This window comes from Ictalurus furcatus, chromosome 4, assembly GCF_023375685.1.
Source record: "Ictalurus furcatus strain D&B chromosome 4, Billie_1.0, whole genome shotgun sequence".
Taxonomy (NCBI): Eukaryota; Metazoa; Chordata; class Actinopteri; order Siluriformes; family Ictaluridae; genus Ictalurus; species Ictalurus furcatus.
In genome coordinates this window covers 26,584,144-26,609,396 of record NC_071258.1, presented here as the reverse complement: position 1 = coordinate 26,609,396, position 25,253 = coordinate 26,584,144, and the positions used below count along the sequence as shown (strand labels likewise).

The following is a 25,253-nucleotide window of genomic DNA, read 5'->3' as shown; positions in this document are numbered from 1 at the left end:
TTTCCCTTTCAATGGATACAAGTTAGAGTAGCCAAATGCAGTTTACAGTAAGAGAAGGCGCACTGCTGGCAGCTATTCTTGGTAAATCACACCACCTAGTGGCTGAAGTCGTTAAGTCTTACAGGGTGCCCTTCACATGTATTCACATTTACACTGGTAGTGGAATTGTAAATCACTACAATATACAGGTGTAGAAGAGTAAAGACAAATAGTACTGTGTGTTGAAAGGATGTGCTGTGAACAAGAGTCTTCTTTATCTTTATGATTACAGTAGAAGGTCAAATCTACAGAATCCAGGTGAGATTATCTACTTTTTATCTACTAAGCATGCGAGACCTGGGTATAAAATGTTTTTGGAGTTTAGGAGTGTTTATCATGACTTGATAGTAACCCTCACCCCTGTCCACTGTGCAATCACTTAGTATGATAATACATTTTATTTATAATATCAAACATACATACACATATAAACACAAAGCATTTCTCTTGTTTTTTTAGTGCTAGTGCTTCATGCAACTGTGACAAGCCCGGCCTTTCAGACTAGACAGATATTTGTCAGAAATAATATTTCAAACTACATTTAAAAATACATGATTTGAAAAGACAAACATAATATTTTCACATTTTATAAATATATGACTGGCCTCAGAAGCACAATTCTTACACAGCCAATGAAGGACTTTTGTTCCCGCCTCAATCCACTCCTCAATCTACCACTATCCTGACCAGGATAACGTGGTTACTGATGTCAAGTGAATGAATTAATGTGCACTACTGAATACTTTTTATTTTATCCTGTATTGTTCACGGGGGCGCACGGCACCTCCAGCGTTGGGGGCTCGATTCCCGCATGGAGCTTGCATGTTCTCCCAGTGCTTCAGGGTTTTCCTCCAAGTGATGGATTGGCACCCCATCCCCAGCCTTGTGCCCCGAGTTCCCTGCAATATGCTCCAGGCTCCCAGCAACCCCATGTAGGATAAGCGGTACAGAAAATGGATTAAAAAAAAGAAAATCAATTCTTACTCTGCATTCCTTCTGGTTACCATCAATATTATACACATGCTAAAAAACTGGTGAGAAATGATTCTGAAGTATGGAGAAGTCCATCCATCCATCCATCTTCAACCACTTACTCCTTTTCAGGGTTGCAGGGGAACCTGGAGCCTATCCCAGGAAGCATCGGGCACAGCCGATGAAGGACTTTCCTGTTTCACAGGAAACTGTGTACTCCACACATAAGATTATGAAAATAGATTTAGACATTTAAACCTTTATATTCTGTCCTCATGATTTTGTGATCATAGAGAATGTTTGTGTGTGAGTATCTGTGGACTTTGGACTTATTAGAACATGGCTAGAATTGTGATTAATGGAGATTGAGATGTTATGTTGACTTCATGGAAAATGTGATTAATTATGATAATAATTATTAATTAATAATACAGTTGTGGCAGCAAACTTAAGGGAGATGGCAAACATTACAGAAACTTGCAGAGTCATTATGTATATTTTAGTGTTAGTGAAGGAAAGAATATGTAGGGTTTTTTCCATTTTAAATGCATTGTTAATTTCTGTACTTTACTCATAATTCATGTACATTGTTTTATTTTAATTTTGCTGTGTGGTGAAATGTCATTATACTGTTTACGTCATTTATTTAATTACGGTCAGGAATGAAGACGTTCTCACTTAGGATAGTTCTGGAACTCTATCTCAGTAGGTAATGAACCTTGGTGGGAACATGCTTTTATATTTCATACCCTTCATGATTTTTTGTTTAATAGATCTTGTGTTCTTTCTTTTGGTTTGCTGTCTCTAAATGTAGAGATCCTGAGCAGCAGGTTGCGTGTGCCACGTCTAAATTTGGGCTGTGTGAAGTAGAACAGGATGGGATCAAGCACGCTGTTCATGCTGGCAAAGGGTCTCGTACTCTTATACACCACCGATAAAAAGTTCCGGAGCTGGCATGGAGCATCAGGCAAGGTCCTCACTAGCAAATACATAGTTTTGGTCACGTGGAACGGCAGGAAGCTGAGGGCAAACACCAGCACCACAATGGCGATCATCCTCACAGCTTTGCACTTCTTTTCCTTGGTTGCTTCACCACTGGCGTTGCCCGGTTGGCACAGAGCCCGTGCCATCCTGCAGTACAACACCACAATGACCATAAAGGGTAACAGGAAGCCCAGGCAGGTAAGGGCCATGCCGTATGGGTAGTACTGCTGCGAGCGCTCAGGCACACTCAGCTCGTAGCACACGGTACGGTTTCTCTGGATGCCCATGGCTGCAAATTCAAATGTAGGTGCACATAGAAGTGCTACAATGACCCAAACACTGGCGCAAACAGCCCACGCCAGCTTACGTCCCGCTTTTCTGAGCCACGGGGACAGCGGATGGCAGATGCCCAGATAGCGCTGGACGCTGATGCAGGTGAGAAAAAGGATGCTGCTGTGCAGATTGCTGTAGAACTGGAAACGTACCCATCGGCACATCAACTCTCCAAAGGGCCAGTAGTCTCGACTGCCGTAGTTGTAGATGAGCAGAGGGAGAGAGCACACATACAGGAAGTCGGCTGCGGCCAGGTTCAGCGTGTAGATGTTGGTCCGAGTCAGGGAACGTCTTTTTCCAAACAACTGCAGAATGACAGCAAAATTGAGTGGCAAGCCTAGGACGAAGACAACACTGTACACCACAGGGAGGAGGATGCGCTTAAAATCTTCATTGTAGGTGCAGGAAGGGAGAACGGAGGATGATGAGGAAGCGTTCTCCATCTGGGAAATGATTGATTTACATTCTAAAACAGAGAGAGGAAAGAGACAGAGAATTAATAACACAGAGTAGGAGTATATGTATGAAATACACACACTGGAGTCATTACCAAACAAATAAAAATTAAATAAGAACTTTATGATTCATGTCCTAAGACTTCAATATTAATATTGTTGAATTATTAATGAGCTCATAAAATAAAAGGAACCGGTCCAAATAGCTCTTAATTCATTCCTGGGATCTGGATGTGATTTACGCAGGAAGTCAGTGTGTAATGCTACTTGGCATTGACACCAAGGGCTTTGGCATCAATCACACTAATCAGACTCAGAAGCAGCCAAACTAATTCCCTTCAAGTGTTTCAATTAATTAATGTCTGGAACCACAACTTGAATAAATGTGTTTGTATTTTTACAGCTACAATACACATCTGCTAACACATACCAAGTAAGACACAGTCTGTATCATAAATAAATATTCAATTATAACTCTACATGTAAATAGAAACAAGACTCAGATATTCTTGCGTTTTAAAAATACACTCTCTGTAAATAAGCTGACTATTCAGAGGGTAGACTTCTGCTTGGAAGGTTGCAAATTCAAGTCGCAGCTCTGCCAAGTTGCGACTGCTGGGCCCTTGAACAAGGGTCTTAACCTTTAACTGCTCAGAAAAATTAGGTAAATGTAAGTCACTCTGGATAAGGGCATCTGCCAAATGCCATAAATGTAAATGTACAATATAAATATTCCCTGCAGAATAGAAAATAAACTAAATGAACTGCCCTAAAAGAACAACGGCACATAGTCTTTAATAGAAACACTATGAATAGTGTGTATGGGGTACAGTAGTATGTCATTCATTCATTCTCAGTAACTGCTTTATGCTGGTCAGGGTCTTGGTAGATCTGGAGCCTATCCTGGAAACACTAAGCATGAATGTACCATAAATGTAACGGCAGTTATAGTATAAATATGTATAAATATAGTATGGTGTGGTGTGGTGGTATGAGAAAATCTATCAGATGTTATAGTGACTGAATTCTGGCAAACTGCCTAAAATTATGAACAATCAAGTTTTGCCATAGCGAAGTGGACTTAAATCCAGATATGTCTCGTGACCATAGATTTTGGTGGGGTGGTCCAAAATTAATACCGGCATAACCTCAAACAAAATTAAAGTCATGAGGCTATCACACTTGAGGCTACTATCTAGTGAATTTTTAGAGCAACCCTATAATAAGCAGTTGAGAGTCGACAACATACAGCCATCCACAATAAAGTCTCGCAGCTCAGTTTGAGAGGGTTTAGACATACCTTCAACTGTGTTTCAAGGTAATATCATTAACCAGGGTTGACAGGCTGCAGCAAAATTTCTAGCCCAACTATACTATAATAAAAACCATACGAAATACCTTTCACAACCTTTGAGTGGGAAACAAGTATTTTGGACATATTTCTGATGTATAGACATCCACTCCACAATCTCCCTTTCCCCTTCCCAATCGTTGCAATATCTCTTACAGTAGAATGGTTCTGTACATCATAGATACATTTTCTGTATTTTTCGTGGAAATTATGTACATTTAATGAAGACTATTTGATATAAAACAAGAACACGGCTGCCACAGAGTCTTAACTAACACAATCTCGCAACCCTGTCATTAACTGTCCTGTTCACTAATCCTCCTTTGCTGAAAATGTACATAGAGTGAGCATGGGGTAGGAAAACTCCTGCCCATATGGATCTCTATTAACAGGTGTTGCAGTTCCCATTTTTGACCTAACTTGGTCAAAACATCAATAACTTGATAGAAGCTAAGTGGCTGTCACTGCAACATCTGAAAATTTGCTTATATCTGTGAAATAACATTTTTTTAAAAATCGTTGGTGACTCAAATGAAGTAATTAATATGGAGCTGTAAATCAGGAATTTATGAAGATTAAAGTGCCCCGATTATGCTATTTTAAAGATTCCTAATTTTGTTTTGGCAGTCTCCTACAATAGGTTTACATGCATCCAAGGCCAAAAAACACTTTAATTTTCTCATAATATACATTGCAGCATCATCTCTTTCCCCACAGTGTCTGAAACGGTTCGATCAAGGATCCAGTCTCTCTAAACCCCTCCTTTCCAAGAGCTTACTCTGCTCTGATTGGTCAGATGGCCCAGTCTGTTGTGATTGTTCTACCACTTACAGCGTGTGTGGGGAAACGAAACGCTCATTACCATATCTGAAACGAGGATGCACAAATAAGAAATGAGAAGCACCCATAGTGTATTACATACTTATTTTTTTAACTAGGTGAGATCATTTCTAATCCATTTTCAGGAAAGGGGACAAGTGTGTAAAGTTTGTCAGGCTTATGCTAACAGTGTGATCATCTTGTCCATCAATAATCGGCTCCTGTTTGTATATTTATAGCTCACCACTCTTCAGTGACAGAGAAGTGTCAGTTTGCCTTTGGACAAAGAGTCTAATATTTCTTTCTGCTACTGAAAGCCCTTTAGAATCTTGTTGATGGGTTATGAATGTACCAGAGTTTCTTAGTTTCTTTTACATACGATAGCAATACTCTTATGGTAGATGTGCTAAGTATGTCATCACATCTGCTCCACATACCAACACAAACTCCAAGGGTGCTTCTCATTTCGTATTTGTGCATCCTCATTTCCTTTCCTTGCTTCCTTTCCTTGCATCTTAGCTCCACCCCCTTAGGATGTGAGAGAAGGATGCAAGGATGAGATGTGAAAAGAGAGGAAACGAAGCATGTCAAATGCAATATCCTCGCTCTCTCAAGCATCACTTCAACGCGATGTCAATTAATGATGACTGTGCTCAGCTGGATTACCTCAATGAGCTTCAGGGAGCTGCCGTTTTGCTTATTTTTTTGATGCGTCATTATGTTGTTGGAGCTTGGTTAATAACAACATTCTTAATAAAGCAAAATGCACTGATAGCATATGAAATATCTGGGTTACATAATTTATCACATATTTTGTGCAGCTTTGCATATCCAAACATCCATCCATCCATATTCTACCGCTTACTCCTTTTCAGGGTCATGGGGAACCTGGAGCCTATCCCAGGAACATCGGGCACAAGGCAGGGTACACCCTGGACAGGGTGCCGGTCCATCGCAGGGCACAATCACATACACACCCATTCATACACTACGGACACTTTAGACACGCCAATCAGCCTACCATGCATGTCTTTGGACTGGGAAGGAAACCGGAGTACCCGGAGGAAACCCCCGCAGCACGGGGAGAACATGCAAACTCCGCACATACATGGCCCCGGCGGGACTCGAACCCCGGAGGTGTGAGGCGAATGTGCTAACCACTAAGCCACCGTGCGTCCTGCATATCCAAACATGCAACGATCAATTAATGACTCATCGTAAAGCATATTATTATTGAATTATATTTCACACAAAATTCCATCACATCATCAAAGTACTTTTTGTTTGAGATTGTGGCAATTTATACATGCGTTAGATTTTTAGACAAGAAACACTTCCTCATAGGATACACCTGTGTATCCTCGCTCCTAGCTCCTATGGAAGCTTCCTCATTCCTCACCTCCTCACGGTGCAATCAGAGCATTGATATGTTCTTCAAGATGGTTGACTTGATCAATTTCCGGGTCACGGTCTGAAGGACAGAGGAGTGAGGAAACGAGGAAGCATCAATTTGAGTATTGATAAGCACCCCAAGCATCTTAAGCCAAACAAAGAACTACAAACTCAGTCACATGACCCATCAACTGATCTGCTACATTATTCTAGTGCCCTTCTAATCACAACACCTGTTCCCAGCACAAATCAGCAGCACAAACCATAACAAACCTGGACATTTATTCTCAAATCAATCGCTAAACGAGGCTACAAATAACCATCAATACAGGAAAATGACACAAGCAATGATAAAGCTCTCATCTGAGAGTGCCCTACATTCTCGAACCCAGCTTTGAAGCGAAGGTACCCAGCATAGCATCTCTATTTTCAGGAAGGTAATTTGAAAAAGTGAATTCAACCTGAGATAGGCTGAGTCAAAAACATGCTCGTTTAAGGCAGACTTAACAAGCCATCACTAGTTGGGCTCTGTAAATATCACCTGTTCTAAAGCTTGCATCACTAGTTCAGCCTTCCTTAGCTAAATCTGTCTGCTGAAACTCCCTGCACTTGCATCAAAACCCTGTCTGTGCTTGACACATGTGAAGAAAAAAATACATCTGGATTTAAAAGTGATCAACATAACAGCAGTATATAGTGTTGATACTAAAGTTTTAAAAAAAATAAAAAGTATACTGTGAACTGTGTATTATAATAGGAATAAAATGGATAGTATATAGCAAGAGTAATGTAAATAATGGATGGTGTGAAGAGTGTACAGCTAAACAGGGGCCTTTAATGTAGCTCGATCATAAGACACAGTGAAAAACATATGCTGCCTTAACTTAATGATTGTAAATAATACTTTTAACATTTTAATGCAATTTATGAAAACTTACATTTAAAGGATGAATTAGTATGAAAATGAATGAGAGAAGGAATGAGAGACTACAAATAGATGTGTACAATCATTGTGTGTGTGTGTGTGTGTGTGTGTGTGTGTAAGGAAATATGTAAAGTGTGCCAGGAAGCTTCAGCAGTCTCGATTGTTTCCTGTGAGTATAATTATCCTTACAATGGAGACTGAATGTGTTCCAAACAGGATGTCAAACCTTCCAACACTAAAATAAGGAGAATAATAGAGCACTCAGAGATCACATCCTGAAATTAATAGTGTGAACATTTTAGTATGAATACTGTGTAATAATACACCTATCAGCCATAACATTAAAAACACCTGCCTAATATTGTGTAGGTCCCCCTTGTACCACCAAAACAGCTCTGACCTATCGAGGCATGGGCTCCACAAGACCTCTGAAGGTGTGCTGTGGTATCTGGCACCAAGACGTTAGCAGCAGATCCTTTGAGTCCTGTAAGTTGCGAGGTGGGGCCTCCATGGATCAGAATTGTTTGTCCAGCACATCCAACAGATGCTTGAACAGATTGGGGAATTTGGAGGCCAAGTCAACATCTTGAACTCTTTGCCATGTTCCTCAAACCATTCCTGAACAATTTTTGAAAGAGGCCATAGCCATTAGGGAACCTTGTTGCCATGAAGTGATGTACTTGGTCTGCAACAATGTTTTGGAAGGTGGTACATTTCAAAGTAACATCCACATGAATGCCAGGACCCAAGGTATCCCAGCAGAACATTGTCCAGAGCATCACACTGCCTCTGCTGACTAGCCTCCTCCCATAACGCATCCTGGTGCCATCTCTTCTTTTACAAATGTAAAAGAAAACGTGATTTATCACAGTGGTTTTCAAAGTGGGGGCCGTGGCCCCCTTTGGGGCAGCCAGGGGGCGCCTGGGAGGCCTCAACAATTTGGTGTGAAAAATAAATTCTCACTCTCAGACAACCACACACACACACACAATCAATTCCTAATGTAATGTAATGTAAAGATGTAAGATGTAATTACTAATAAAAAGGGGGGATATATTCAGAAGTCTGTATTTTTAATGTGTTTTAAAGACATCTTGCAAAAGGGGGGCCTCGGTCAAATGTTAATGCCATTTGGGGGGCCTTGCCCTGGAAAAGTTTGGGAACCCCTGATTTATCAGACTAGGCCACCCATTAACAGTGCCTAATAAAGTTGATATAATTGAACAAAACCACAAGGAAAATTAGCTTTTTCAATCATTTATTCAAAAGAAATATCAATAGAAGTGATATTCTTCAGTGGAAAAAGTAAGTACACCCTTGGCTTCAGAATCTAGTATTGTCCCCCTTTAACAGAAATAACTTCTTGTAGGCATTTTGCGTAATTGTCAGGCTTGCCTGGAATATTTGACCGCTCTTCCATGGAATATTCTTTCAGTTGCAAGATATTTGAGGGTTTCCTTGCATGTACTTGCATGTTTCAAATCCCCCCCACAACATTTCAATGGGATTCAAATCTGAGCTTTCACTAGGCCGTTCCATAACCCTCCATTTCTTCTTTTTGAGCCATTCCTTGGTGGGTTTGCTTTAAGTTTTGGACAGATAGCCTCACATCTGTCTTACACATCGGTCATATCTTCAAGCACTCTTTGATATGATGCAGAATTCACAGTTGAATCAATGAATGCAAGCTGTCCAGTCTCTGAGGCAAACCATAACATTTCCACCACCATGCTTCACAATTGGTATGGGGTGCTTCTCCTGAAAAGCTGGTCTGCACCAAACGTCTGCTGTTACTGTGGCCAAGCAATTCTATGAACAATATCTTTGATTTGTCTGTCCAAAAGGCCTGGTCTTTGCCTATATTCTCATTGGCAAACTGTAGTCTTGCAAAGGCTTTTCCCTGGCGTGCCTTCCATGCAGGTCAAATTTGTGCAATCTCTTTTTGATTGTAGAAGCATGCACTTTGACACAATTACAAGACTTAAGCCTAGTTCACACTACACAATTTTAAGCAAGATTTGCAAATCGCAGAGCTCGCCGACAAAAATCATTTGACTGGAGGCAACTTGACGAGCAATCGGCGCTCGCCAATCGGCAGTCGATCGTTGAATGTGAACTACTGAATGACGCACCGCTGAGGCTCGTCGACATATCACAGAGGCATCGGCAATGCCACACAGACATTTGGCATGCTAAATATTTGGAGCTGTCAGGTGACTCAACATCCTGTGGTGTGAAAAGTGTGGTCACTTGCAGTGATTGCGGCGACAAGCTACAGCCAATGAGAAAGCAAGGCATGGGGTGAGCTCACCGTGAGAAACCTTTTTACTCACCCTCAACTCTCTCTGTAGCACACACAATCCCTGTTATCCGCGTGTGCTAATCCATTATTTCACCTACTTTCTTTGTATTTTCCTTTTTGGGATTTTGCACAAATCACCATGCAAATAGCTCACACCACTTGTTTCTGTCCTATGCCCATCTTCAAATAAACAACTCCTGTTTCGCGCATGGTTTTCGTGTCATATATCTATGTCACTTCTTGCGTGTGTTTTCATGACAAAACGTAGTTTGGACACCAGATAGAGTAATCGAGTGACAGAGTCACTGTCAGATCGCGTAGTGTGTGACTCCCTGTCGCTGAGCAATCACGTAGTGTGAACACCACAACGACTTTATGACTCCCGATTACAAGAGAGCAAGTCATGTAGTGTGAACAGCACAGCGATCTGCCGAAGTTGAAAGTCATGTAGTGTGAATAGCAGACCCTGTGATGAAATTTTGGGATTCCTGGAGACTTCAAACGGCTGAATTTGCTGGGAAGGCCAGTCCTGGACAAATTGGAAGTTGTTTGAAATCTGTAAATCACTTCATGATTTTCTAGATGATCTTCCTTACAGTCGAATAATGAATTTCCAATAATTTGGAGATCTTTTTAAATCCCCTGCCAGACCCCTTGGCATCCACAACATTTTTCTGAAGGCCCTACAGAACACACCTCAATTGCAAAGGGAAGACTAGATATGAGAGAGGTATAAATCAGACAGGTTCTACCTGCACTCTATAAGCAGGTTCTAATCACTGGCACCCAATCTTGAACACCTGATTCTAATTTTATGTATTTGAAGGTATGATAAATGTACAGGTGTAATTACTTTTCCATGTGTTTTTTTGCTAGTTTAAATGGTGAAAATTACTACAAAGTGTCAATTGTATGTGTCATTTGATAGAGTATATCACCTTTATTAATAGGCATGGTTTCAAAGATGATTAAATGTTTGCTTGTCCAAATATCTCAAAAAAAGCCAACAAATTTCCATGGAGTGTACTTATTTTTTCACATGACTGTACATATTAATTGACTCAACCAACATGTCAACTACTCTTTGAACACCCATTTCAGCTCATTCACAGGGACTTATAGCAGACATAATCTAAGACTAATGATAAATGAATTATATAAGAGGAATTATAAAACACTTTAGGATGTGCTGTTATAGGAAAATAATCAACTTCGGGATGGTAACACACTACCCCATGAATTAATATGTTGCTTATTAGCAGCTGCAATCATATTTTCAATTATTAGCAAGATGCTACAGGTGGACTTCTGCACTTTTCCCTAAATCATAAGTAATAGTTTCCCTGTGTAATAAATATCTCAGTGAAGTCAGTGCAGTAAAATAACTGTCTGAGTTAAAAAGCCTCTTTGGCTCTGTCCTAAACGCATGAATTCATGTCTACCAGAATGTTGGCTATTGTAAGAAAAGTCCAAAATTCTAAAACTCATAACAATCTCTTCTATCAACATATCTTGATGGTTGCTGTTTTCTTAATGGTGGTGCTTCATGTGACTGTGGACTGTGTAATGAAATAAAGCAAAAAGCTAGCTGTGTTTTATATATATATATATATATATATATATATATATATGCACACACACAGTATCTCACAAAAGTGAGTACACCCCTCACATAAATATTTGATCATATCTTTTCATGTGACAACACTGAAGAAATGACCCTTTGCTACAATGTGAAGTAGTTAGTGTACAGCTTGTGTAACAGTGTAAATTTGCTGTCCCCTCAAAATAACTCAACACACAGCCATTACTGTCTAAACCGCTGGCAACAAAAGTGAGTACACCCCTAAGTGAAAATGTCCAAATTGGGCCCAATTAGTAATTTTCCCTCGCTGGTGTCAGGTGACTTGTTAGTGTTACAAGGTCTCAGGTGTGAATGGGGAGCAGGTGTGTTAAATTTGGTGTCATCGCTCTCACACTCCCTCATACTGGTCACTGGAAGTTCAACATGGCACCTCATGGCAAAGAACTCTCTGAGGATCTGAAGAAAAAGAATTGTTGCTCTACATAAAGATGTGACACATTGTGTCACAGTGTTGTCACAAGATATAATCAAATATTTACAAAAATGTGAGGGGTGTACTCACTTTTGTGAGATACTGTATATATATCTATATTGTTACGATACAGGGAGGTGAGGCGGGAGCAGGTGCAGGTCAACGTCTTTATTTACTGAACAGCAGACAAAACACAGGAAATGCGGTCTATACTGGACAAGATTAACGGGTTAAACATAGGACTGAAGTCAAGGCATGGAACGAGAACAGGACACGGAAATAAGACCGCTTAGCATGCGTAACGTATTCACCATTACACTCAGAGGTTCAAATACTCATTTGCGGATAATACTGCCCGAAGTGCACAGCAACACGAGGGGTTTAAATAACAAACACAATCAAACTAAAACACAGACACCTGGAGTAAATCAAGACACACCCTCGAACATCAACCAATGCTTAAATGGGGAGAACCAAAACAAACAAAGGCGCGTGTCCATATACAAGAGTCTCGTGCACGCGCGCTCTCTAAAGCCGCTCGTGCATGTCGACGCCGCAGTGCCATCTGCCCGCAGGAGTGTAACATATATATATATATATATATATATATATATATATATATATATATAAACCTGTGTTTTGCTTGCAATTGTTTGATATCCATGAGCGCAGAGTATTTTATGTGAATTTTTTTATTTACCAAATGATCAAAAGGTTAAACAATAAAGATGATTTTTCATAGCCTTCTTTGCTCCTATTTACCAAAGGTGCCAATATTAGTGGCGGGCACTGTATAGAGTGTGAATAGTTATTCTCTTGTTATCTCAAAACTGGACTACTGCAACTCACTACTCTCTGGTCTCCTGGCCAGCTCCATCAAACCCCCTCAAATGATTCAGAATGCAGTAGCACGTCTAGTCTTCAACCAGCCCAAGAGAACCCATGTCACACCCCTCTTCATCTCCCTCCACTGGCTTCCTATAGCCGCCCGCATCAAATTCAAGGCCTTGATGCTCACCTACAAGACCTTGTCTGGAACAGCACCCTCCTACCTCAACTCTCTCCTGAAGGCTTACGTTCAATCACGCAATCTGCGATCAATCAACGACCGACGATTAGTAGTACCTACTCAGCGTGGCTCAAGGTCCCTTTCAAGAACATTCAAACTAACTGTTCCTCAGTGGTGGAATGAACTTCCAACCTCAATCCGGACTGCAGAATCTCTCATCATCTTCAAAAAACAGCTAAAAACCCACCTCTTCCGTGAACACCTAACCAACCCATAAAAAAAAAAATTACTCTGGCACTTACACCTCTACTCTGCGCACTTTGTTTCTTCTGGAATTCAATTAATGGATCTTGTTGGTAGCACTACTTGTATTGTTCTCTGCTTGATATATCGCTTTGCTTGTATTTTCTCATTTTGTAAGTCGCTTTGGATAAAAGCGTCTGCTAAGTGAATAAACGTAAATGTAAATGTACATAATGGATGATTTGAAACGTAGTTCAATAAACTCATCTGTACTCTGTAATAACTGCAACACTTTCCCATGCCAACAGGCTGTGTACTCAACCAGGAAGCCGGCTGATCCTAGGAAGCCAGCAACATGTAATGCTTCCGTAAGCTATTAAGACTGACTGAGTTCATCCAATTAGTGTTGCTTTTTTAAAGTGCCCTCGCAATCATATATACTGACTATCGCCCTGCAGGCTCGTGTCTACAGCCAAATCACAGCAGATATTCAGTATAACAGATCTCTTGCTTGTGTGATATTGCTTAATTAATTGCTCTGAAAATCTGCTTTGGAACTGTTGCTCTTTGCTTTCAATTTGGTTCTTCGTGTTATGAATGCAGTGCCCGCATTTTCATGTTGAAGTTAATCCATGTTATGTTTAATACACATATTTTATTAAACATAAAACATATATTATATTTTTTTATTAAACATATTATGTTTAATAAACCTTTGACAAAAAAATGTTAGTGTTAACTTTGACTCACACTTTTCTAAATGAACAGTAAATCCACCAGCACAAATCCTTGCCCTGACGTAAAAACTAAACAAAACACCATAACCGCAACACAGCTTCACATCTGGCAGTGACTACACACTTTCATCACTCTCGTTTTTCATTCTCTTACTAGATGCTTGTTGAATTTGAAACAACACACCTCAATTTCCCAACCACTGCCCACTGTCTGAACATGTTTGTGCAGAGATTTTAGGGTGATAACAACTCTTACACAGTTCCCTCCCTTCTACAGAAGTGATGTAAGCGCCCATAAATCATTTTGAGCAAAGCGCTTGCTTTATCTGTCCAGGATTTGCAGACAGGAAGATGGCTATGCAGAAGTCTGATGCCTGGAATGGTTGAGAAATCCTATGATGCAAACAGCCATTTCTGAAGCACATTCCTACAGAATAATACAGGAATGTGCGTGTATGTGTCTGTCTGTGAAAAAGGATTAGCTGGTTTAGCTGGTTCATTTATAAGAGAACATAAAAGGGTTTAAAGTGATTGTGGTAGTTTTTAGTAATGCTTTATATGGTAGATATCTGGGATGTTTGGATGCCACTTTCACACGTTCACACGTTTGTTGATGGTGGGGTGGCTGGTCGATTTATGTCCCAGGGAGCCCTGTATGCTGTCATAGCTAGTCTTGTTAGAGTCCCGGCTCACATTCATGCAAAGTACATTGTTCTTAACCATTATGGGACATTAAGCATACCTAATAATCTCTCCCTCTCTCTCCCTCTCTCTTTCTGTCGAGCTACACATGATACTCCTGAGAAACCAGTGATCCTAACTCCTTCTGCTCTCTGGACCTGCCCGATCCATCCTGATGCCCTACTTCTGGTTTGAGTTCTCATCAACTGGAAGTTACATGCTGCTGCTGAGGATGGCCCCACATGGTGCAGCCTAAAGAGCACTGAGATTGTTGAGGATGGTACCACATACAAACCATAAAGATGGTTTTCAAGTCTCAAGTCTCCATCAATGAACAGTGGAGAACAAAACAGACTTCATTTAAAAACTGTAATGAATTTTCCTGGTTACACAACTGCACTATTTGACCATGTAGTATTAACACATTTATAGAAGGGATTTATTTATAATTGTACTATCCAGCGTCACCTAGATGAAGATGGGTTCCCTTTTGAGTGTGGTTCCTCTCAAGGTTTCTTCCTCATGTCGTCTCAGGGAGTTTTTCCTTGCTACCGTCGCCTCTGGTTTGCTCATTAAGCATAAATGAATAAATTTTCAATTTATATTCTGAATTTATATATTTCTGTAAAGCTGCTTTGGAACAATGTCCATAGTTAAAGGTGCTATACAAATAAAACTGAATTGAATTGAATTAATATGAAACACTTCCCAGAAATAAATTATCTGGTGACATCTTTAGTATTAACAGTAATATATTAGATTTAGTGCCCTTTGAAAGGTAACACTAGGGTAGGGGGTTCGATTCCTGCCATGGCCCTGTGTGTGTGTAGAGTTCTCTGGTTTCCTCCCCCAGTTCAAAGACATGCATGGGAGGCTGACTGGCATGTCCAAAGTGTCCATAGTGTATGAATGGGTGTGTGAATGTGTATGTGATTGTGCCCTGCAATAGATTGGCACCCCGTCCAGGGTGTACCTCGCCTTGTTCCCCATGCTCCCTGGGACAGGCTCCAGGTTCCCTGCGACCCTGTAGGATAAGCGGTATAGAAAACGGGTGGGTTGTGATATTTAAACTCATATTTACCTGCAAAGTGTTAGCATCACTAAGACATGCTTTTTATCTGATCGTGGCATCATTTAAGGAGAACAGAGACAAATAGTTGAAAGTAATATATTCATTTACAATTTGATAATTTAGTTTAGTGGATAATTAATGAGGAAAAACTAACATCATGGAAGTGACATTTTTGTATTATGGATGTGACGTTCTGAAACACATTCAACAAAGCACAGTGGTTACGCTTTAGTGATATTAGATGGGAGGCTAAAATCTTTCAAGAGCTCCACAACAAAACTATTAAGGTTTAGAGTAGTAATGCATTAGATAGATGTGCTTTATTCATCCCTGAGGGCAAATTTGAGTTATATATCCAAGACATATTAACAAATGACACACAGGGCAAAAGGTGATGAGGATATGATGATGAAGATGATGATGATAAGGTGCAAAAATAGTACAAGGTGCAAATATCATTATGTCAGGTACATCAGATACATATGATAAATATTATATCATGTGGTCTCATCAATGGCATAATAAGAATGATGTCAGGCAAACACACACACACACACACACACACACACACACAGAGTTATTGACAACCAGTTATAGGCAACTTCATTCAAAGTGCTTCATGTCTGGAATTCTCTACTAGCTTCATGCCATCTTTCCTCCAAATACTTGGTGTTCTGTTGTCTGCCCTTTTGTGTAATTTGTACTTCCATTTGACAATGTGTGCTTAATCTACTTTTAGGTTCTCCTCCATAAGTGTTTTGGGGGGGAAATGATGATAAAGTAAATAATCCACCTCATTCGCATTCATTACACCGCAACTGTTTTTCATCATCACTGCTGATGACATGTTACTGATGTGTCAATAAAGGCTACATCCACATTAATCTGGCTAGATCTGAAAAATGCCTTTTCATTTTAAAACGCTCTCTGTTCAAACTAAAACATCTGAAAAACAAACTGCGCATGCTTAAAAACATAAGAAGCTTTGGCCTGCCTGATTTCCCTCAGGTATGTATTTCAAAATGCAATCTAATGGTTGTCCAAAGTGACATTAATCTTCAACAAAGCCATCAAACTGGACAGCAGGCACAACAACTGCAGTACAACATCGTTCACCGTCTTGTGAATTGAATGGGTCACATGAGTAACAATACGTCATCGTTTTTGAATATCTGTTTTCACAGTCCACACTACAATGCGGAAACAGTGTTTTCAGATTTATCCACTTGGGGGAGCGTTTTCAAAAAGCTCAGTTTTCGGTAGACAAAACTCTGTCTCATTGACTATGTTTACATGGACAGCAGTAATCTAATTATTGACCTTAATCTGAATAAGACAATATTGTGATTAAAGTGTTTACATGAGTTGCTTTTAGAATATTCCTTTCATGTTCCCATTTTACATGTTATAGAACATAGATCAATTAATGGCGCGTCATTACATCCCCACGCCATGCCGTCCGGCGTTCCCTACAGAATATCACATATCAACATACAGTTCGTCTTTGTTATGGTACCGTATACAGTTTTGGGTGTTTTATTTTTAATTTTACGAAAGCTTCAAGTGCAGTTAATTATTTGTCATTCTATACGTGCAAATAGACGACTGCTTAAAGCCGTGTGCTGTGTCCCAAACCATGTACTTACCTACTATATAGTAGCTGAGATACATGTATTTCTCCTACTATATAGTAGGTAAGTACGTGGTTTCGGCCGGAGCCGTGCTCTCTTGTTTGCCCTCAAACGGTTGAGCACTGCCGTGTGTGATCGTGTCCTGTCGCAAAACGCGGTGAAAACTCCCACACGGCATTAATAGTGTTATTAAGGTGTGTACATGTCTGTAATACATGTCAATAATGTGACTAAAACAGGAATACTCCGCATGTCTTAATTCCATTTGTGTTTACTTCGAGTATGACTTTAATCCGATTAAGGTAATTAAAAATTGCTGTTTACATGCTAATTTCTTAATCAGAGTATTGTCTTAATCGGGTTAATATTGGATTATTGATGTCCATGTAAACATACTGAGTGTGGATGGAAGGCCTAAACGTAGAGAAAATTATGTGTTTTCAAATTTATCAGGATTAATGTAGATGTAGTCAAAGTGGAATGAAAAACATCAGCCCCAAATGCACAAGAAATCTAGGGGCATTTCAGTCTGTCCAATCACCTGACATGGCTGCCTCTGACAGGCTGCATAATTCTACAGTCTGGGCTAGAAAGAAATCAGTTCCAGCCTCACTTCTTCATATCATTCTGTGTATGTTTCTTACAACGATTGCTGATGCTGTTGTACTTATTTCCACAAAAGTCCAAAATAATCCACTTAAAGACATTTGTTAGTAAATAATCTGATGTGGTTCAAATTTTTTTTTTTTTTTTTCCCTAGCATTTAACAATAGGGGCTTAGACTGGCTTGTCCACTTATACCAGCCTCCTCAGTTTCTGTTGCTATGAAACGACTGAAATAGGAATTAAGACTAAGCTAAACCTAAAATAAGACACCTCTACAGCCTGACTCCAGTCTTAACCCGACTAACAAAAACAAGTAAAGCAATATGATTCTGTTTACCCCTTTGGTAAAACAGTGCAGTGTGTCTCTCTGACTGAGAACTGATACAGTTTCCTTTAAAGAAAAACATCCTGATGTGCTCATAGTATCATTTTCCATAATAAGGGTGACCATTGCATACAATTGTCCTATTATTACACTCTATTTTCAGTCTGAATGCCTATCATAATGCATACTGAAAGCAAGATCAGGCTAGCTGCACCTGAAAGACCACTTGTACTAGTCACAAAGTGTTTAACAGCTGTGCATCAAGAACAGAATGCAAGCAAGAACCTCTACACTGTTGACTTATTCCTTTATTAACATTTCCACACACAAAACATCTGGCATCCTTAAAAAACAAAAAAACAAAACTTAGATGCATAGAATCCTGACATAATTAGCATTTATAGATATGGCTTAATAAACAAACATCAAATCTGCATGCATTTAATCAGATCACAAAGACAAAAAACAGCACAGGATTAGTATATATTGGCTTTCTTTTGGTTTGTCTAATTAAAGGCTAACTCAAACCATCATAAAAGACAGAAATGAGGCCAGAAAGCATGAGACCAGAAATCTTACTTGATAAAGAGCTAGCAAATGCACTGGTGTTATTGCTCCATTCACATTACCCCTTTTCAACTAAAAACAGGAAATTAAGCCAAACATAATCTATAATCAATGACTTTATTATGAAGGGAGGTTAAGAGCATGGACTTCTGTGAAATTCACTTGTGTATTTATTAGCATTTCCGCTAATTATTTACTTTAATAAAAAAACTAACTTCATTGCTCCTATCACAGTGTGAGATCAAGAGAATTGGCTTCTGTATTTATTATCATTAAATGAGTCACTGAGTTACTGAAGCTTTGGGACAGTGACCTAATTATTTATGAGCATTTCCACTAATAAAATACAAACATAAAGTTTACCATATGATGATCATATGACAGAGGAACATAGACTCCTGTTATTACTAGCATTTCTGCAAAAGTGGAAAAAGTTCTCTGGTTTGATGAGAGCTAAACTAAATGTTTTGGCCTTGACACAAAGGTCTACACTTGGTAGAAACTCAATGCTGTGCATCAATTTAAGAAGACCATCCTCAGAGTGAATCATGGTGGTTGTAGCATGATGTTGTGTGGTACCGGTGGCCTCTTGGCTGCTTTGGCTCTCAATAGAGATGAATACTTTTTATATTTTTTTATTTGTAAATAATTTTGCTAACTATATTGACCCCAAAACCCCCTTTAAATTTTATGGGCTGTTTTGTGCATGGTGTTCATGACATATAGGCCCAATTAAGTCAGTGTCAGTTCCAGGTTTTAACACTACAAAATGTGAAAAAAACAATTAATGGGATCTGCTGAATACCTATGTAAGACCTTATATCTTATATAATAGCTTCACAATCACTGACTTTATTATTTCCATCACAAAGACAGGAAAAGTTAATGAACCTTTGTGTCATTTACTTATTTATTTATTAACATCCCTATTCATCGACTTCATCAATCATATCCTAAGCGTGGTAAAAGAACACTGACCTCTTTTTCATTGCCTTCTGTGTTTACCATTTTCGATAAAGATCTGGTATAATAAAAAGCTAGTTTAATCCAGTCACTGATTTTATCATTCCTATCATAAAAAAAAATTGTGTGCATGGGCAGGAACCATACAGCTGCAGCACACTGAGATCTTTATGGATATTGGGCAAACACTCATCACTGACTGCTTACCAAGTGGGCCTTCACCCTGTGTCAACTGTTTCAGGATCAATAAAGTACAATCGGTGTGTACAATATGTGTGTTTTATTTAAGCTGAGTACTAGTGTATACAGGACAAACTGGGTGAGAAAGAGAGAGAGAGTGAGAGAGAGAGAGAGAGAGAGAAAGAGAGAGAGGGCATAAGAGCACTGAATGGACTATGGGCAGGATGTGTGTGTGCATGCATGTGTGGCTCACTACACTCTAGCAGGTGGTATTTGAGACTCCACAGCAGATGACAGTCTTTAGATAGAGCACATGAGCTTCTAGAAGCTTTTTATAGACATAACACACACCACCGATAATATACATTACACACCTAGGGCTGTAACATTAGTATTTTTTAATGTGCTGTCGGAAAACTGTTTAGAATATAGAGGATAGAGAAAGCTCATGGAATATACTGAATTTCACTCATTATTCAATTTTTAAAAAAACATTACATCGTTTCCATACCTAGCTGAGAAGCATTGACTAGAAAATAAACATTTCCTTGAATTTCTACAACTCAGATCCATTATATGCTCTAAAATCAACCAAAAAGACAACACATTAGACCTTCCCCCATTAGTATGAAAACTTCTGAATATCTCACAACCAACTAAATTCTTATGCAAAATATATAAAATAATATCCAAATCCAACTCTTCCATAACCATACCATGTAAGAAAAATGGGAAGATGACTTGGCAATCACATCCAGAGAAGATTTTTGACCACAAATTTTATAGAAGATTCCCTCATAGTTAATAACACTAATCTGCACCTGATACAATACAAAAGTAATCCATAGAAGTAGGGGCAGTGGTGGCTTGACGGTTAAGGTTCTGGGTTACTGATCGGAAGGTCGGGCTGCCACTGTTGGGCCCTTGAGCAAGGCCCTTCACCCTCTCTGCTCCAGGGGTGCCGTATCATGGCTGACCCTGTGTTCTGACCCCAACACGCTGCAATATGAGACTCACTAAGGAAATATCTTGTTTTCTAAATAGCACCATCCCACTCTCCCCTTCACTTTGCTTACTCAGCAATACATCTGGGATCAGAATAATTAAGGAAAACACAATAGTTCTTCTTACAGCACTAACAATCGCCAAGAAAATCATACTAACAAACTGGAAAAAAAACCCAAAACAACATTATCTCACATTGGAAAAACCTAATAATCAACTACATAACAACAGAAAAACTCTCGGCCGCAATAAAAAATAAAACTATTTAAAAATCAAAGTCTATTTGTACACCTCTGATCACCTACATACACCAGGGAGTCACCTTGCAATAGCTTACATTACTGTTCCTACAGACAGACCACATAACCAAAGCCATGGGCAACATTAGGGGGGGAAAGGGGGGGCCCCCCTCCCATATCGCCATCAATTTATTGTAGTCATGGAGTTTCAGATTTGAAAACTGTTTAATATGTGTTTATATGTACATCTCCATGTTGATAGGGGGCAGTAGAACAAAATAAAAATGTATTAGTTTACCATAGTTAGTATGGCTATTAGGGAAAACTAAATGATTGGACAAAATGGCTAAGCATCCCAATACACTGAATAATTACTTCTCCAAGAAAACAAGAACAGAAATTGCTGATGGAGGACAGGTAACTGAGCAGACAAGTGTCACTCATTCAAAAGAGGAGAATTACCGATGTGAGCCATCAGCTCCGCAGCAATTTGGAACGGTTAGTCAGGCCTCCACAGATAGAGATTCAGTTCATGGACCCAAAACGTCCAAAACGAGAATTTGCTCTACTGTCGCCGCTCTTCGTAGTCACGATGAAACGGATGAATCAGAAAATCTGGGAAATTTCTTACAGTTGATGGATTTAAGGGCCACTGATAACCAACTAATTAACCGGCTATTCAAAAATAGAGAGAGAACATTTAATTATGTTCATAGCAAGCACCAGAATGAGTTGATCAATATAATGGCCAGTCAGGTTAAAAGTGACATACAACGAGTGCATGAAGCCGGAATTTTTGCCCCTATGGATGAAACGCAAGCTATAAGTAGGCATGAGCAAGTTGCAGTGATTTTAAGATCTGTCGAGAGAGACCTCGATGTCCATGAATCATTCACTGGATTTTATAGAACTGACAGAACAGATGGTGAATCTTTGGCCCTTCAGAATGTACTGACAAGCTTTAAGCTTGATATCTGCAACTTGAGTGTGCAATGTTACGATGGTGCGGCGAGTATGCGAGGAACCTACCGTGGTGTAGCTACACACATTTTAAGAGAAAATCCACTGGTGATGTATGTCCATTGTCACTCGCATATCCTCAACCTCTGCATTGTGGATGTCTGTCGCACCAATACAGCTGTGAGACACATGCTGACCAATGTTCAATCTCTCTATAACTTCATCGAGGGATCAGCAAAACGACATGCTGTTTTTGAGTCTTTGCGAGAACGGAGCAGTGACTTTTCAGGTAAATCTACCACACTGAAATCTCTAAGTGACACAGGATGGAGCTGCCACGCAGAAGCTCTCAAGGCCATACTTGATAACTTTGAGACTATCGTTGACACTCTTGGTGAAATTTCTGAAAACGATATGCAAGTCGGGGGACAGGCAAGTAGTCTGCTGACATCTGTGACCGATTTTCAGTTTTTGTACCCTTGCATTTTGATGCAACAAATTCTCATACCGTGCAATGTACTGTCCAAAGCATTATAGTCATCCACCTTACATTATGCCAGTGTAAAAAGCCTAGCATCTTCCACAATCTCTGCTCTTTTAGCAGTGAGAACTGATCACCACTTTCAGCAGCTTTGGGAGTTCACAGTCAAGTTGTGCGATAAGAACAACTACTGAGGCCCGCAACATCCATGGAGGAGAACAAACAAAGCAGCAGTGCCTGGACCGAATCCAGCCTCAGCTCAGGACTATTACAAGGAATTGCATTTCAGCGTACTGAACAACACTATTAAAGAGCTCTGTGAGCGATTTCAGGAAAAGAACATTAACACTTTGATTGCACTTAATCACATCCTTAGCTCTAATACGGACACAGAAAAGGACCTGACATTTATTTGTCATCACTATGGATTTCCAGAAGAGGAGACGAAGAGGAGACTTTTCAACGCTATGTCAACTGGAGAAGCGAGTTTTGAACAACGACTGTCACTGTTCAAAGAGTCAAAGCTAGTCCACAGTCTTGTAAATGTTGGCAACCTCTAAGTTATTCTTGACTGTGCCGATGAACACTGCCTCGTGTGAAAGAAATTTTTCTTGCTTGTGTTGACTGAAAACATACATGAGAAACACCATGAGACAGGAGAGACTGTCGGACATTGCAGTAATGAACATTGAATAGGCCATTCATGCGGATTTGGATAAAACAGTTAATCGCTTTGATGCCGTGTCTGGTGGCCGCCATTTAAATTTCTGCGAATATTTTGCTGAGGCAGGTACAAAAAGACTCTTAATTTTTTTCTTGCCCCCCAACTCGAGAGTCAAATGTCGCCCATAACCAAAGCCATACCGACATCTCAAAAATAAAGCTTACAAGAACACGCAACTAAATTACACACATGTACATGCAACATTCACAGAAATCTATGTTGGTGTTATACAGTCATGTGAAAAAATAAGTACACCCCATAAAATTGATGGATTTTTTTTTTTTACATATTTGAACAAGCAAACATTGAATCATCTTTGAAATAGTGCCTACTAATAAAGTTTATTTACTCAAATAAAACCACAATGGAAAATAGCCTTTTAAACCATTTATTCAACAGAAATATCAATAGATGTGATATTCTTCTGTGGAATAAAGTAAGTATACCCTTGGCCTCAGGAGCTAGTATTTCCCCCTTTAGCAGAAATAACTTCTTGTATGTATTTTTCATAATTGTCCATGAGGATTGCTGGAATATTTGACCACTCTTCCATGGAATATTCTTTCAGTTCCAAGATGTTTGAGGGTTTTGTTGCATGTACTGCCCGTTTCAAGTCCCCCTACAACATTTCAATGGGATTCAGATTCAGGCTTTGACTAGACCATTCCATAACCCTCCATTTCTTCTTTTTGAGCCATTCCTTGGTGGATTTGTGAATGTGCTTAGGATCATTATCCTGTTGAAATGTCCACTTTCAGTTCAACTTCAACTTGTGGACAGATGGCCTCACATTATCTTCAAGCACTCTTTGATATGATGCAGTATTCATAGTGGAATCAGTGAATGCAAGCTGTCCAGTCCCTGAGGCAATGAAGCATCTCCAAACCATAACATTTCCACCACTGTGCTTCACAGTTGGTATGAGGTGCTTCTCCTGAAAAGCTGTCTTTGGTCTGCAGCAAACATGTCTGCTGTTACTGTGGCCAAACAACTCTATCTTTGATTTGTTGGTCCAGAGCACATTATTCCAAAAGGCCTGGTCTTTGCCTATATGCACATTGGCAAACTGTAGTCTTGCAAAGGCTTTTTCCAGTAAAAAAAAAAATGTTCAGGTCAAATTTGTGCAATCTCTTTCTGATTGTAGAAGCATGCACTTTGACACCAACTGTTTCAAGACTTACTAGCAGATCCTGTGATGAAATTTAGGGGTTCTTGGAGACTTCTTTTAGCATCAGACGGTCTGCACTTGGGCTGAATTTGCTGGGACGACCAGTCCTGGACAAATTGGCTGTCTTTTGAAATCTGCACCATTTGTAGACGATTTTCCTTACAATGGAATGATGAATTTCAAATAATTTGGAGATCTTTTTAAATCCCTTGCCAGGGGTATAAACAAGACAGGTTCCACCTGCACTCCCTAAGCAGGTTCTAACCACTGGCACCCAATCTTGAACACCTGATTCTAATTTTATGTATTTGAAGGTGTGATAAATGTAGGGGTGTACTTACTTTTCCATGTGACTGATCTGTTTTTTTTTCTTAATTTAAATGGTTAAAATTACTACAAAATGTCAATTGTATGTGTCATTTGATAGAGTGTATCACCTTTATTAATAGGCATGGTTTCAAAGATGATCAAATGTTTGCTTGTCCAAATATGCCAAAAAAGCCAACAATTTCCATGGGGTGTACTTATTTTTTCACATGACTGTACATATTAATTGGCTCAACCAACATGTCAACTACTCTTTGAACACCCATTTCAGCTCATTCACAGGGACTTAGACATAGTCTAAGACTAATGATAAATGAATCATAAAAGAGGAATTATAAAACACTTTAGGATGTGCTGTTATAGGAAAATAATCAACTTCGGGATGGTAACACACTACCCCATGAATTAATATGTTACTTATTAGCAGCTGCAATCATATTTTCAATTATTAGCAAGATGCTACAAGTTGACTTCTGCACTTTTCCCTAAATCACTTCTGCTCAGCTCTTGTGGTTAGAATAAAATCATAAGTAATAGTTTCCCTGTGTAATAAATATCTCAGTGGAGTCAGTGCAGTAAAATAACTGTCTGAGTTAAAAAGCCTCTTTGGCTCTGTCCCAAACGCATGAATTCATGTCTACCAGAATGTTGGCTATTGTAAGAAAAGTCCCAAATTCTAAAACTCATAACAATCTCTTCTATCAAC

The 25,253-nt window shown here is 39.4% G+C and overlaps 1 protein-coding gene across 1 annotated transcript in view; it reads right to left on the bottom strand.

Moving 5' to 3' along the window:
• Positions 1–1,166: 1,166 nt before the first annotated feature.
• Positions 1,167–25,253, bottom strand: part of LOC128606903 (P2Y purinoceptor 3) — a 36,260-nt gene continuing 12,173 nt past the window's right edge. The window contains exon 3 of the mRNA XM_053623445.1: positions 1,167–2,794. Within this exon, the coding sequence (XP_053479420.1) occupies positions 1,764–2,771 (1,008 nt within the window). The 5' untranslated portion in view covers positions 2,772–2,794 and the 3' untranslated portion in view covers positions 1,167–1,763. The remainder of the gene's footprint in view (positions 2,795–25,253) is intronic.